Below are 14,307 nucleotides of genomic sequence, written 5' to 3' on the forward strand. Positions count from 1 at the left end.
CAAATTCAGCTGCTGTCATTCCCATCTGAGGAGAGGCTGTGAATAGCAGCACTGCATGGTCCAGGATATTAGATTTGAGTGAACCGGCAGAAAGCACGGGGTGGCTTGGAAACACCTGTGTGCACTCATCAGCACGCTCAGTCACGCTTCGGCAGCTCTGAAATAACTCCCACTGTTTTGAAGCAGAAGGCACAGGATTTTGACTAACACAGTTCATCCAAGCGTCTCGACTCCTCTGATATAAAGAATAGTCAAGGCCTGTGTGTGCTTTCAGTGTATTGGCACTCGAGTCTGTGAGCTGGGACTCTCACAGTGTCCCTGCGTAGTGTGGCTGCATGGGTAGCCTGTTATTCTTGCCTGCAGAAAGATATCAGTGCTCAAAACTTGGTCACTGAACAAGGAGCTGAAAGATTAATCTTCAGTAAATCCTAATTGCTTATATAAAACAAGGACATAGTTATGTTATTAATTTGTAATGTAACAGAAAAAGCAGCCTTTTCGGTTTACCATGCATCTACACTGGGATGTTTCTTTTACTGCCCAACAAGGTGAAGATGGCTTTTTCACTTGGCTCACCATATTTTCCTCTGTAGATGTTTGGCTATGGTAGAATATTGCAGTAGCTAACTTTGTCTTCAGAAAGGTCAGAAGAATGGTGGTTGTACTGGGATCACGGTATCAGCAGATACCAGGATAAAGGCAACAAAGAGCACATCATGTTTAACTAGCCAGGCAGATGCCAAACTACCCCCAGCACAGGAGGTGGTAATAAAATCCCTTCTTCACCTCCCCTTTTTGTTCCCCCTTTCCCTGCTACAGTGCTGAAGTACTGCATACTTTGGATAAAGTCTAACCACTTAAATTTAAATAGGCTGAGCAAAAAGAATGGTGTCACTGTGATCAAATAGCTGTTACCGAATCTTGTTGGTTGCACATAGAGTAAGCCAAGCCATTGAAGTGTACCTCTGTAACTGAGACGGCTGATGTTTTCTTAATATTTACTATGGTTTGAAAGCCATATTATTTAAGAACTGAAGCTTGTCAAACAGCTGTAACCTCTGGCTGCACAACAGAATGGCTGAATGTCGTTCAAGTGCTTCTGCTGAGCAAAGTAGTGGAGCTTTCTCAAGTTAGCTACCTGCTGAAGTGGCTGGTTGAACGATGCAGATGCGCAATCCAGGCTCTCTTCCAGCACATCTGCCCTGTCTCTGTCTCATGCACGTGTTAGGTGATGTAGGCACCGAGCTGAGGGCCCACGTGCTGTGCCACTCGACTAGTTTTTGGGTAACCGTGGATATCATTACATTATTGCAAATAATTTTGTGTAAAATGTGTTCTCTCCATGCCACTTTAGCCTCATACTCAGAAGTAGGAGCTACATCCATGAGAAAAGAGAAGGGCTTGACTTGCTGCTCTGTATTTCTCTTTCTTGAATGGAACAGACAGAAGGGGAACATACCTATACTTACCAGTGTTGTGTAAGGTAGGGTAGATACCCTGATTACTCAGTATCCCACTGTGAAACTGTTGCTGTGATCTCTTTAGAAAGGATGTCACAGAAATGCATAGGGAAAAATGTGCTGAGTTTTGGTGGTGGAAAGCTGCTGAGTTTTTGCAGAGCACCACGTGAGGGGTCGTCCGGGGTAGATGTCTGGTGGAACAGGATGCTGCCTCTGCGGGAGTCTTTGTTGCAAATACTCATTTGGTTATAGTCTTACGTTCGCTGAAGTGAATTGTCTTTGTTGAAATGAAGAGAGCAAATCTGGCCAGAATTAAGACCTCACTTTTTCAAAAGCTATAGAGATTGATTTTTGTGATTTTTTTTTTTTTTTTACTTCTGTTCTAAACTACATTGTTGTGGATTTTCTGATTTCTTCCTACCTGTACTGTGAAGAATTTGCATTTTTTCCCCCAAGAGAAATGTATGAAGTGCTTTTAATGTTCCCAAACCTTTGCAATGCAGTGAACTTTTCTCTGCCGATCAATTCAGCATCCTTTGTCAACCCTGGGATGCTTAAGTAAGGTCAGCAGATGTTGCCATGGATTTTTTGCTTCATGAGCTAAAGAGGAATTAAATTTGGCAACTGTAGCCGAGATTCTTAGTGATTTACAGCATTAACTAGACAGTGAAGTTTTTCTGTAGAAATAACAAGTCCATAGGGACTGAGTTAATTGCTGTTCTTCAGTGCAGTAACCCAGTGTGATTCCTCTTCAGTTGTGCATTATGGTAGATGTGAGTCCTGGCACTAATCGGTATTATCTTTTCATCTGGCATTTGGAGCTTTGTTGGTGGTTATTTGTCTGAAATGATAACATTTGCTGACACTAATTTATAATGAAATTATTATTTTAAAAGGGAAGAACAGTCTGGTGATCTACATCTCTATGCTCTTGGTTGTTTTTTTTTTCCTATTTGCATATATAAAAAATAGAAGTTATTTGATAAGGCTCATTAGAAGGTAACTGATGTTTCTGATAAACCTGAAGTACCATTGTAATTTGGGAGAGATTCATTTTTGTGTGTTTCTGTTTATGACAGAATGCAAAGTGTGGCGAAATCCTTTAAATCTGTTCAGAGGAGCTGAATATAATCGGTAAGTAGTACAGTGTTACAGGCACAGTACTCGGTTAAGGACCTTAATTGCTCTTTTCCATTAATCTAACTCAGAGATGGAAAACCAAAACCAACTGTGGCTTGTACCAGTTTCTTCTGTCTTTTGTAAAATGTTTCTGAATGAAAAGGAATTTAAATTCAAGCATATGCACTTGTTATTTCTGCAATTTTTTTGAACTTATAAAAAAAAATTGAAAACCTAATTGCAGTGTCCCTGGTACTGTTAATACATTAATTCTGTTCAAATGAGTTATAGCAAACAACCTCATGAATGATACCTAGGTTTCATGTAGTCTTAATGTTTGAATATGTGTGCTGCCAACTTCCAGCGTGTACTTTCCAACATCCTCATTCGCTCAGGTTTAACTACTGTTGCTCCATCACGGTACAGTGAAATGCAATGAGTGTTGGTTAGGAGCAAGGCTGGGTGAATCTAGCAGGCTATGCCCATCTCTAATGTCTAGGATTCTTTTTTAGATTAATGTTGCCGAATGTGACCTCATTAACCAAAATGTCTCTTTGTTGGCACGTTTGCAGGTATACGTGGGTAACAGGGAGAGAACCTTTGACTTACTACGACATGAATCTTTCAGCGCAGGACCATCAGACATTCTTTACGTGTGACACAGATCATTTACGGCCTGCAGATGCTAGTAAGAGACCTTGTGAACAACCATTTTTACTAATAGGTTAATGATTGGTTTAGTCTGATCAAGAAAAATGCAGTCGGACATCAGTTCTCTTGGGTAGATAAGGAAAGGCAAAAGTTTGATAATGCCTGCAAAGCTGTTGCTGTTGGATTGGTAGTATTCTAGATCTGAACAAGTATCTGTATAGGTACAAACGATCTAATTTGTGTCACTATTTCATTCTGCTTTCTTGCTGAAGTCTTTCAAGGTACCATTTGCAAGTGCAAAAACATGGCTTTTCCTCCTGTTTCTTGTAGTGGCTTCAAACATGTATAGCTTAATTTGCATCCAGCTGCCATGTATTACATTAAGTTACATTATCCAGGTCCCATTTAGTCTGTGCTGACAGAAGAGAGAGTCCTGTGTTTCATTCCCTGATGTAGTTAGAAGCTATGTAAAAAATGGGAACAACCCATTTACGACTGAATTTGATATAACCGCTTTAGTTGAATTAAGCCTTTACTGCTAAGTCCACATACAGGCTTTGATTCTGCTAAAAATGTACAACAGTTATTTTGATCATCAGAATTTGCCTCTGAAAAGACAAATCTTCTTTGTCTCTTAGAAAAGGAGAGATACTGGCAGTTGGGCACTCCTTCTGAGGGCATAACTACAAAAGGAGAGCAAACTGTGCTTTTTTCACACATAATAAACATGAATCCTGTTTTCTGAACTCAGTGGGCTAGTTGTGAGGTGGTCTGGTTAGCCTGGATGTTGTTTCCATTTAACATTCACCTAAAGCAACAGCACAGTAAGGAACTAGAATAAGAATCCCAACTGTCCTTGCATTCTTTTGTGCCCTGTGGAATCACTTCCCCATGAGGAAAAAGCTGCTTGTCACCTCTGTATGTCACAGTGCAGATGGCATGATTTCTCAGCCAGATTTTCCCATGGAATAAAAGTTTAATTTGATGAAAGAATAAAGCTGAGTATCTGGGACAAAAGCTCATGTTGATTATGTATCTTTTGAGTGATCACTGAGCTCTTTGAACTGCTCTGGAGTAAGTCAGGCTGAGAGCAATAAATTCTGTTGTTATAGTGCAGTGGGTTCTCCCTGTTAATGCTGTAATGACTGATATGCTCCTGTTCTGCTTTTTTTATTGACTAGTAATGCAAAAAGCCTGGAGAGAGAGAAACCCTCAAGCCCGAATTTCTGCAGCGCATGAAGCTTTGGAATTGAATGAGTGAGTGACAACAGCATTAACATTTATTTCCTGTCATTTAAAAATCCATTTGATGATAGCTTAAGGCAGAGGGGTTGCTACAGTGATTTTTAACCGTGATTACAGATCTGTCAAAGGAAGGCCTACAACGGGAGGGAAAAAGCACAGCTGCATGTTGTGCCAGCCACCCAGAAGATCCTTAGGGCAGTGATGACAATGGGAGTCTTCCCATTGGCTTGGAATCAGCATAGCAAAGTGTTAATTAAGTTGCCTCCTGATGAGCATATGAAATATGCACTTATGGGACAGAGAGTTCCCTTTTGGATTTCTCAGTCATCTTGAACAGAGGCAAGAAAGAGGGGACTCATAAACACCTTCTGAAATATTCATTTCATAGTGAGAGAATATGATGTAATTTTCTGGGACTTCTGGTTTTCGAGTCCGTTATTTATTTTCTCAGTGACAAGCGTGGTATTCTGAGATCCCACAAGAAACTCAATGCTGTGATGCTTTACTGGCATGGCAAACTGTATAAATGTTGCCAAAGTGCATAAAGTGGAGAGATTCCCTGAAGTTGCTGTCAGAGATTACTGCATTCTAGTATTTCATAAACTGATGCCTTACGGATTGTCCTTCACATGTTTCATCAGAAGGAGAAAAATAATTGTTTGTTCCTGGACAGCAGTTTAACTGAGAGAGCATATAGCATAAAAGGCTTTTGCAGAAGTGAGCTATAAGCCTGTCCTGTTCTCCTCACATATCAGAGAACCACAGAGTGGTTGAGGTTGGCAGGAACCTCTGGAGGTCATCTGGTTCAACGCCCCTGCTCAAGCAAGGCCACCTACCACATTTTACAGGACCATGTACAGATGGCTTTTGTGTATCTCCAGGAAGGGAGACTCCGCAACCTCCTCGGACAACCTGTGCCAGTGCTCAGTCACCTTCACAGTAAAGAAGTGTTATCTCATGCTCAGTCAGAGCCTCCTGTGTTTTAGTTTATGCCCACTGCCTCTGACCCTGTCACTGGGCACCTCTAGAAAAAGCCTGGTTCTGTCCTCTTTGCACCCCCTTTCAGCTATTTACAGACATTGATGAGATCCCCCCTGAACCTTCTCTTCCAGCTGAACAATCCCAGCTCTCTCAGTCTTTCTTCATTTTTGAGATGCTCTGGTCATTAAGTCATCTTCATGGCCCTTTGCTGGAGTATGTCCATGTCCCTCTTGTACTGGGGAGCCCAGAACTGGACACAGCACTGCAGGTGGAGCCTCACAAGTGCTGGGCAACGGGGAAGGCCCGCTGGCCACACTCCTCCTAGTGCAGCTCAGGATGCCATTAGCCGCCTTTGCAGCAAGGGCACATTGCTGACTCATGTTGGACTTGGTGTCCTCCAGGACCCCAACGTCCTTTCCTGCCAAGCTGCTTTCCAGCTGGATGGCTCACAGCAAGTGCTGGTGCCTGGAATCTGGTTTTGACCTGGACCTGTTCGGTGTTCCTCAGCTGATGACTCTGAAACACAACTAGAGGCAGCTGCAGCCTGCTTCTGTGTCTGTATAAATAATAATCTCATCAGTGGTGTGCTTCGTAGTGGAAAGAAGTCAACAGGCTATGTCCCACCTAACTTCAGGTGCTAAAAATAGGGCCATGAGGTTTAAAGGAGTTGCCTGGGCTCCCTTTAAAGTCAATGAGAGAGGCACCTCCATTCAACAATTGACTCTAATCTTAGAGAGATGTTTAAACACATGAAATGAATGGCTTTGTGAAGATGTTCCTTGATGGAGGCAAAGGGGCACAGATAGTTAGGACATCTAAATTAAGACAACTGAAAGCTGGATGAGGTGACTCCCACCATGCATTTCACCTTCCTGTGTATTCCTAAAGCTGCTTTCTTGGTTTTGGGGTTTTTGTTTTGTTTTGTTTTATTTTATAATCTTTACAGTTACATTCATAATCTGCTCATTGCAGGCGGCAAGTGTTGTAGGTCTATTGATTCTTTTCATACCATTACAGTAAAGGAGACATTTTGTGATTTAACAGTAGTGCATAAATCTAGCCTTGTTTTCCAGAAGGAGTTACAGTGACGTAGACCATGATTGCTTAGCAAGACAGTGCTTTACCTTCTGGTGCGGTAGGTTTACTCAAATGCTGGGTGATGCAGTACCTACAAACAAGAGTCATTATCTAGGTCGTGGCCAGAATATTTATTCATCAAAATAGTTCATCAGAAAGGTGTATGGACAAAACTCCCATTACCTCTGTATTTGGTACATCCTTGCCAGACTGCATGTCTTTGTGTAGCTTTTACTTTATGCAACTTTCTCATAGTTTTTCCTCTGGTGTTTTTGCAGGTGTGCTACTGCCTATATTCTGTTGGCTGAAGAGGAAGCAACAACAATTGTAGAAGCAGAGAAGCTGTTCAAGCAAGCCCTGAAAGCTGGAGAGGGCTGTTACAGGCGCAGTCAGCAATTACAGCACCATGGTGCCCAGTATGAAGCTCAACACAGTAAGTTTCTTTGAAGGGAATAGTTTCTAAAGGGAGAGAAGTTCCAGGGTTTGTGGGGGTTTTTTTGTTAGTTTTTGTTTGACTTGGTGTTTTTTGTTTTGTTATGTTTTCTTTTCCTTCTCCAACCTATTTACACAGTATTTAACATTGCCTGAAATACAACCCTAGAGCCGTACTACTCTGTTTCAGGGTTTTTGCTTGATTGTGCTGCTGAGCTAGCAATGCCCAGATTACAGATGCACCTTTTCTTTGTCATGACAGAAAATACTGTAGCATGTACTTAACAGAAAAGAAAAGGTAGCAGAACCAAAAGAGATCTGATATTCAGAAAATGCTAGACACTATTTCTGGAAGTTCCTTTGCCATTTTGAAAAGATAAGCTCATGTTGTGAAAAGGCAGTAAAGAATGATGGAAACAGGAGTGAACTGTCTTTTTTCCCATCAGCTGTGAGGGTTAATACGTACACCACATTGTTCTGTGTAAACGTTAATGAGATCCATTAACCAGTGTGGCATTTGCAAAGTTGGTTACATACATTTAGATAGGTCACAGAAACATAAAAATTAGCAACTGGAATAATACAATGCTTCAATTGAAAGTCTAGATTTTTATTTTTTTAACTTCTAATAAGCAGATTTCACTGCTGTGATGATATTTATTAGATGCTTCTTAAACCTAAGAAAGTACTCGAGGGTTCACTGGCAGTGAATGAACAAAAAAATTAAAAAAGCAAACAGTCTAGGTTATTTCTAGTCTACAATGACTACCTCAGGCAAAAATAATACCAACTAATTATGTAAGTACAAGCACTAACATACTTTAAGCATCCTTGGGTTTCTCAGGACCTGAATTCACAGCCTCTGGCTATCTCACATAATTTGATGATTGCTGATAAAAATAGTGAAATTGTCTGTGATCTGTGGTTTCAAAAGTGTGCACAAGTCTATACCTGAAAACCTGAGGTTTTGAAGAGCTTGAGGCTAGTATTTTAAACATTTGTTGGTTATAAAATTATATTTAAGATGATTTGCTTATTTTTAGAGAAAATAAAAATAGAGCAGCTGAGCCCTTGAAGCAGTTTTCAGGCTCTAGCAGGCCTATGGTTCTCTGTGAAGCCTCAACTTGTGCACTCAGTCCATCCTGAGCACCGATAATAACAGCGATTCTATAAAAAACAGACAAAAAAACACTGTCACAATGCTTATGTCCAAGATAACCTGGTTAAGTTTGTGCAGGGAAATATAAGTATGGTATTTTTTTTACCTGTATGTGCTAGATTGCTACTATAATCAAATTTGACACCCTGAACCTTCAGTATTACACCAGAGGAAGTAACCAGTTGAATCACAAAATTAAGTGCATTGCCACAGAGAAGGAGGGGCTCAAAAGTGGTTGCCAGCTCTCACTGGGGCTTCAGGAGTGGCTTCAGGAGGGGCTGGATTGTCACACTGCTCTATACTACCCAGCCTCTCCTTGATAATATCAGTGTGCACCCACAGAAGTTAGAGCAGTTTCAGCCTCTGATGGTGGACACAGAGACCTGGAGACAAAGGCTTCAAGTAGGATTCTCTTGATTATATCCTGGACTTGTGGATGGTTTACAAAGGTGGAGAGCTCAGCTCTCTTTAAAGAGGAAGGGCCATGGACAGATTTTTTGCAGTTACTCCATGGTTCTGAGATGTCTGTCATTCCGTTTCTGGTCCTTGAAGTTGACTTTGGGATGAAAAGTGGGCATTTCATCTTTTACAGATGAAAAATACTCTGTAATTTCTTGAACAACAATGTATTGCTCTATGTTTCTGTTTATTCATGTGTTCTTTCTCCTTCACACAGCAGTTTATGTCAGACTGTGAATTTTAAGAGGAAATAATGACTAACTACCTAAAGTAACCTCTTTCAAGAGGTGCTGATTTATAGAAAGCAAGGGCAATCTTCTTTTTAAGGTGGTTCATGTTAGTCACCCCAAATCATTAGTCATCTCTGAAAATTTTGGCCTGAAAGATTATCTTGATTTCATAGTCAGTAAATGCCTTTTGACTGTTCCTTCTGAAAAGACTGAAAAGGAGCTTGGCCTCAAATGTATATGTCTTAGTTACACTACATAAACATGCTCAAACAGATGTAACTAAGAAATTGTTCATTATACGTATAGGAATCAATACAGAGATAAGGAATTACATAATACAAAATACAGCTAAAGAAATTCCTTCCCTCCCTTATTTAAGTCAGATCTTTCAACCTTCAGCTTAATCTATCTGAAAATTGTAATAACAGCTTTAAAACCATTTGTAGATACTTGGAGTGTTTTCAGTGCACATCTTGTTCTTATTATGAAAGACTTGAAAATGTTAGGAACAGACTAAAATCTTTACAGACTGCATACTGTATGCAAAGATAATCTGTAGCAGGTGTCTTATATTTTCACAGTATGGTAATTTTATAGATGATTAGCTGTCCACTCATTTCCTGTTGGTCCAGAAGCATGTTAAGAGTTCACACTGGAATTGTAGGGAAGAGAATGAGAAGTGAAATGAATAAGAATTTTCCAAGAGAATAATTATTGCAGCTGTTTCATTTCTGTCATCCTTGCTGTTAGGGCATCTTCCATCACATAGGACTGTCAAATCTGAAACATGTTCATAATTAGTGATGGGAGGAATTTGAATATGATAATTGGGTAACGAGTAGAGCCTCTGTAAACAGGAAATTCAGAGTATACTTTTCTTCTAATCATTAAGAAGAAGACTGTTAGGAGATGAGGGTTTATTTTGCTACATCTTCTGTTAACAAGCATTTACATCATAACTTACAAAAAAGACAGTATAAAGCATGTATTTTCATGGATGTCCTTGTCTTAACCCTGTATGTGGATTGGAAAGTAATTTAATGCTGTGTGTGTGACCACAGAATTTTGTACCAGTGTTAACTTCACAGGAGTTCTCCTTGCCTCACACGATGACTTGATGATCTATACCCTATAGCTTTCTCTGTATGTGTTTGTATTTCATAGGTGTAAGGCCAACCCATGGGTCCTTGTTTATACCACTGTATATATGAAATACTTCCACTGATGTCAGTGATGTTATGCCAGAATCTAAATCAGGAGAATTTGGTATTTTTAAAATTAGAATTATTGTGAAAGCATTGACAATAGTGAATAATAAAAAATGGCAAGAAAATTATGTTTCCTTTTGTGTTGGAATAGTAAATGAATCTTTGTTTTATCTCTTTTATCTTAATGCTGTTTCTCTTTCCTCTTATACAGGAAGGGACACCAATGTGTTAGTTTATATTAAGAGAAGGCTCGCAATGTGTGCCAGAAAGCTGGGAAGGACCAGGGAAGCAGTGAAAATGATGAGAGACGTGAGTTTGGATTTGTTTCGCATGTGAAACTTAGATAATAGTAGCATAGAAATGATACGCATTTGCTTACAAGTTAGCACCCATTCCTGCTGCGTGCAGCACTGCTGATAGTCATTTTGTATGTGTAGTGTACATAAAGATTGAGTTAAGAGGTCATTTATAAGGTTGCAAAAGCAACACTCTGGAGTCATAAAGTACCAGATGGACATCCTCTGTGCGTTGTTTACATCACACCATTCAGACCCGAGGACAGTGTTAGTTATTCATGCAATGCCTATTACTGAGAAGTCAAAATCAAGTAATTTATAATGAACTGATTTCCCTCTGAGATGGGGAACGACTGTATCCCTGTTTGGTAGACAGGGGAGCTACCAGTGGTTGTCGTAAGTCAGTAAGCTACAAAGCCATGAATTTGAAAAACAGAACAGTAACTATCTGGGGGATGGCAGGAGGGCCAACTGTCCACATACGGTATCATATATGTTTCAAGTATGTAAAATGTTCAAATTTAGAGATAGTTGAAAATGCCCAACATTTCTTCAAGAGAGATCCCCTGGATGCAGATTAGGAGCACAATTCTTCGAGAAGGTAATGTGCCTCACCTGAGATAGCAAGTCTGTGACAGGAGGAATGGAGCCCTGGAGCTCTGGGCCGATGGTGGTAAAACTGCTTACCACTTTCCTGTGTTCCCCTTTCTTACACTTCATTTTCCAGCTCCCACAAAAGTGAGGTAGAGATGAGTCCGGCAAGATGGACAGTTCTGCAAGCTAAGCTGAAGGACCTAAATTTAAAATGCTCAAAATGGAATCCCAGACCAGAGTGAAGCACCTGTGAAGCTGCTTTAGGCAGCTCAGATGAATGGTCTCAAAACCTGCCTAGTGAAAAGGGAAATTCTTGGTGCAAGTCAGTGGGAATTTTAACATAGAAAGGCAAGTTACTTTCTCTGGAGCTTAGGCACTTGTATCAACAGCAGTAGGGCAAGTATGTCTGCCAGCTTGGGATCTAGCACCCAGCATCTTCTCCTGGAACTGGAGCACTCATGAATAGTTTTTTGAAAACACTGAGTAGAGTTCATCGCAATAATGCAAGTCCTCATGCTAAATAATCCACCAGATGGCAAGTGGTGAGTAACTTTGTTTCCTGCCTCTAGCTGGGGTTTTTTAGGCACACAACTCTCTCTCCACAGAATCTCTAGGCTCCCAGACAGAGGTGTTGAAAAAGAACTTGTCAAAAACCCAGCCGTTGTACAGCTAGGAGTGTGAGAAGGAGCAACGAGGAAGAAGGACCTGGTTTTGTAGTCTCGTGGTCAGTTGGGAGAATGTTGATTTAAAAACGTTGTTTTCAGTCCAGTCAGCTCCACTGATTCTTCATGAATTTTGTTACGCAGACACTCTGGGACAAATACTGAAATGTTTGGAGACAAACGTTGCAATTCTAAGTTTTCGCATTAATATACAGGAAAGATAAAATTTTGGATTTCACATTCAAATGTCACACATCGTAATTATGGCAACTTCTGGAGCTTACTATGGGCTGCTGAATGTGTTCTGTGATTTGTAGATAGGGCTATGCGGAACAGATACTCTGTGAAGCCCTCTTCTGGTGATGTCAATGTGTATGGTTAATTGTGTATGCGTATGCAGAGCTCCGGATTCAGGGACTTGGGTGGTCTCTCTAGTCCTGGGTTTCTTATGCGAAGTGAGACCCAGAATGCTTTTATTATAATGAATGGCTTATTCTGTCACTAGAGAGAAAATTGGGTGTTGTTGAAGTTACATACAATGTGGATCTCAAAGGACAACAGTGACAGGGAGCCCCCAAGTCATCATCTGTTGGACACTTGAAGGATGGAAAACACTCTCCTCAGTAGGAATGTGTTGCTAAAATGAAAGGACTGGATGCAGGACAAAGGAGGTACAAAGATAGAATTTCGGCTTCTAGAGCTTCACCTCAGATCCATGCATTCTCTATTTTTCCACCTACTGACACTGAGCCAAATCCTCACAACTGAATTTAGATGCCTCTGGAGCTCTTCATTGTGAGCAAGCAGAGCTGAGAATGAGCAGGTCCCTAGGTGAAATGTAAAAGCAGCAGCATCTCTAGGTCACAGCTCAAGCGCACTGAGAGCAAGAGCAGAGTCAAGTCAGCTTTGCAGATGCTTTTCTTAGGCTGACTTGGAGCTACTTATTTCTGATGAATGCATATCCTCCGTTTCTTCATAGAAGACATAAATAATACGAAGAAGTTTGAAGAACATGAATGTGTCATTGAAGCTTTCTGCATGATTGATGACGGAGGAGATGAATTTATTCACCCTAGAAAAGAGTATGAAGAATATGTTGGCTGGGGACTGATGAATCTAGCATCAGGGGACAGAGGGTGGAGGCCCTGTTTGCATTTGAAAGATTGAAAACAGATTTCTCAAGACATGGAACATGATGGAAATGAAGTGTTAAGAGGTTCATGACACCATGTGGGAAATACGATTGGGATGTAGTGAGTCTTTACCACTTAGAAAAAATAAAATATTTGAGAGTGTTTAATTCATTGCATGTATGAGACCATCTTGAGGACATTACTGATGGATTAGATTGTCTTACTTGAATTTTACAGAAGAAGAGACTCGAGAACCTGCTTAAAACACCTTAATGGAAAGCAAATGAGTTGTTGGTGACTTAAATAAGATTGCAATTTTATGGTTATATACACTGGAAAATCATATTCTTTTATACTTTTTTAATACAATTTTAAAAATTGTTTAAAACTTTAAAAATGGGTGTCAATTTAACAAACTTGGTAGGAATTTCTGTTACTTTTGTGATTGATTTTGAGGTAGTATTTTATTGCTGGCTTTGCTGCTTGGCTGTCACTCATTTAGTTGAGTTGAATTAATGAGAATTACGAACCTGTAATTTTTGTGGAAGCATGTAGTTGAATCATACATAGGTGTTGCTTTTTCTTGTATTTCTGATGATAATTATTTACTATATTTTGCTATAGAAACCAGCAGCTGTCACTGTTTGTATATATTGAGGTAACTTGTGATCTCATTTTGATTAGAGTATTGTTGGAATAACTCCAGTCTAGTCAACAGTTTTATTCCAGTTTTATTCCTGTTTATACAGAGCATGATATGGTCTATGAGGGAACAAGATCTCTTTTACTGTCCCTGAGGAGAAAGACTGTAGTGCTGGTTGTTTTATTTGTTGTGCTGATTGTGTTAGGAGGATTTAAACTAGCGTGTTCTAAATGAAGCTGGAAAATGTGGTATGTGCGGAGGTGAAGGTCCTCTTGGGAATCTTCAGTATCCCTTCGTGTTGAATCCTTATTGCAATGTTGCAAACCAAGCAGCTACATGCTGGTGAGCAGGGGAGGTCTTTTCTACCAGCTGCTCTCTGGCTGTTCAGTGCCGATCCCTTCACCATTACGATGGATGGACACTGAAGTGCGCTGCATTTGTGTTGTGTGTTTTTCGTTGATTAAAAACAGAGAGATGTAGAGGGTATGCAAAGGCACTTCTGTGTGTACTTTGTGGACACCAAATCAGTGGCTGGCTGTGCTACTGAATTCAGGAGCAGACTGACACGGTATTTCTCTTGTCTGGGTTGCTGGAGTATCCAGATCCAAGTGTACCATACAAGAAAGTAGAAAGTGGATTGGCAAATTTAATTTGAACTCCTTGGGTTTGTCCTGGAGAACATTTGGACTGTGGAGCAAGCTTTCACTGAGGGGTGATGAATGTTTGGAAAGGAGAAGGGTGGCAGGCAGGTATGGTAGTGACCAACGTGAACAGAAGCTCTTAATCACTTCTTCCAGAGAGAAGATGAAAGAAACTTGTCTTTACCTCCTACCCATGGCACTGCACTCCCCTGAAGACTGCTTTGTAGTCTTGACAAATACATGTTTCTGAGACACAGTGGAATTGCAGCTTGCCCCATGCTTTGCAGCTTTGTTTAGAAATAAGTGAGATGTAGGGA

General features: G+C 40.4%; 1 protein-coding gene across 1 annotated transcript in view; it reads left to right on the top strand.

The window, feature by feature from the left end:
• Positions 1–14,307, top strand: part of ST7 (suppression of tumorigenicity 7) — a 64,960-nt gene that overhangs the window by 11,438 nt on the left and 39,215 nt on the right. The window contains exons 3-7 of the mRNA XM_010186952.1: positions 2,540–2,594; positions 3,152–3,267; positions 4,412–4,487; positions 6,812–6,966; positions 10,233–10,330. Coding sequence (XP_010185254.1) covers positions 2,540–2,594; positions 3,152–3,267; positions 4,412–4,487; positions 6,812–6,966; positions 10,233–10,330 — 500 coding nt within the window. The remainder of the gene's footprint in view (positions 1–2,539; positions 2,595–3,151; positions 3,268–4,411; positions 4,488–6,811; positions 6,967–10,232; positions 10,331–14,307) is intronic.

The sequence above is a fragment of the Mesitornis unicolor genome, unplaced genomic scaffold (genome assembly GCF_000695765.1).
Source record: "Mesitornis unicolor isolate BGI_N332 unplaced genomic scaffold, ASM69576v1 scaffold25816, whole genome shotgun sequence".
Lineage (NCBI taxonomy): Eukaryota > Metazoa > Chordata > Aves > Mesitornithiformes > Mesitornithidae > Mesitornis > Mesitornis unicolor.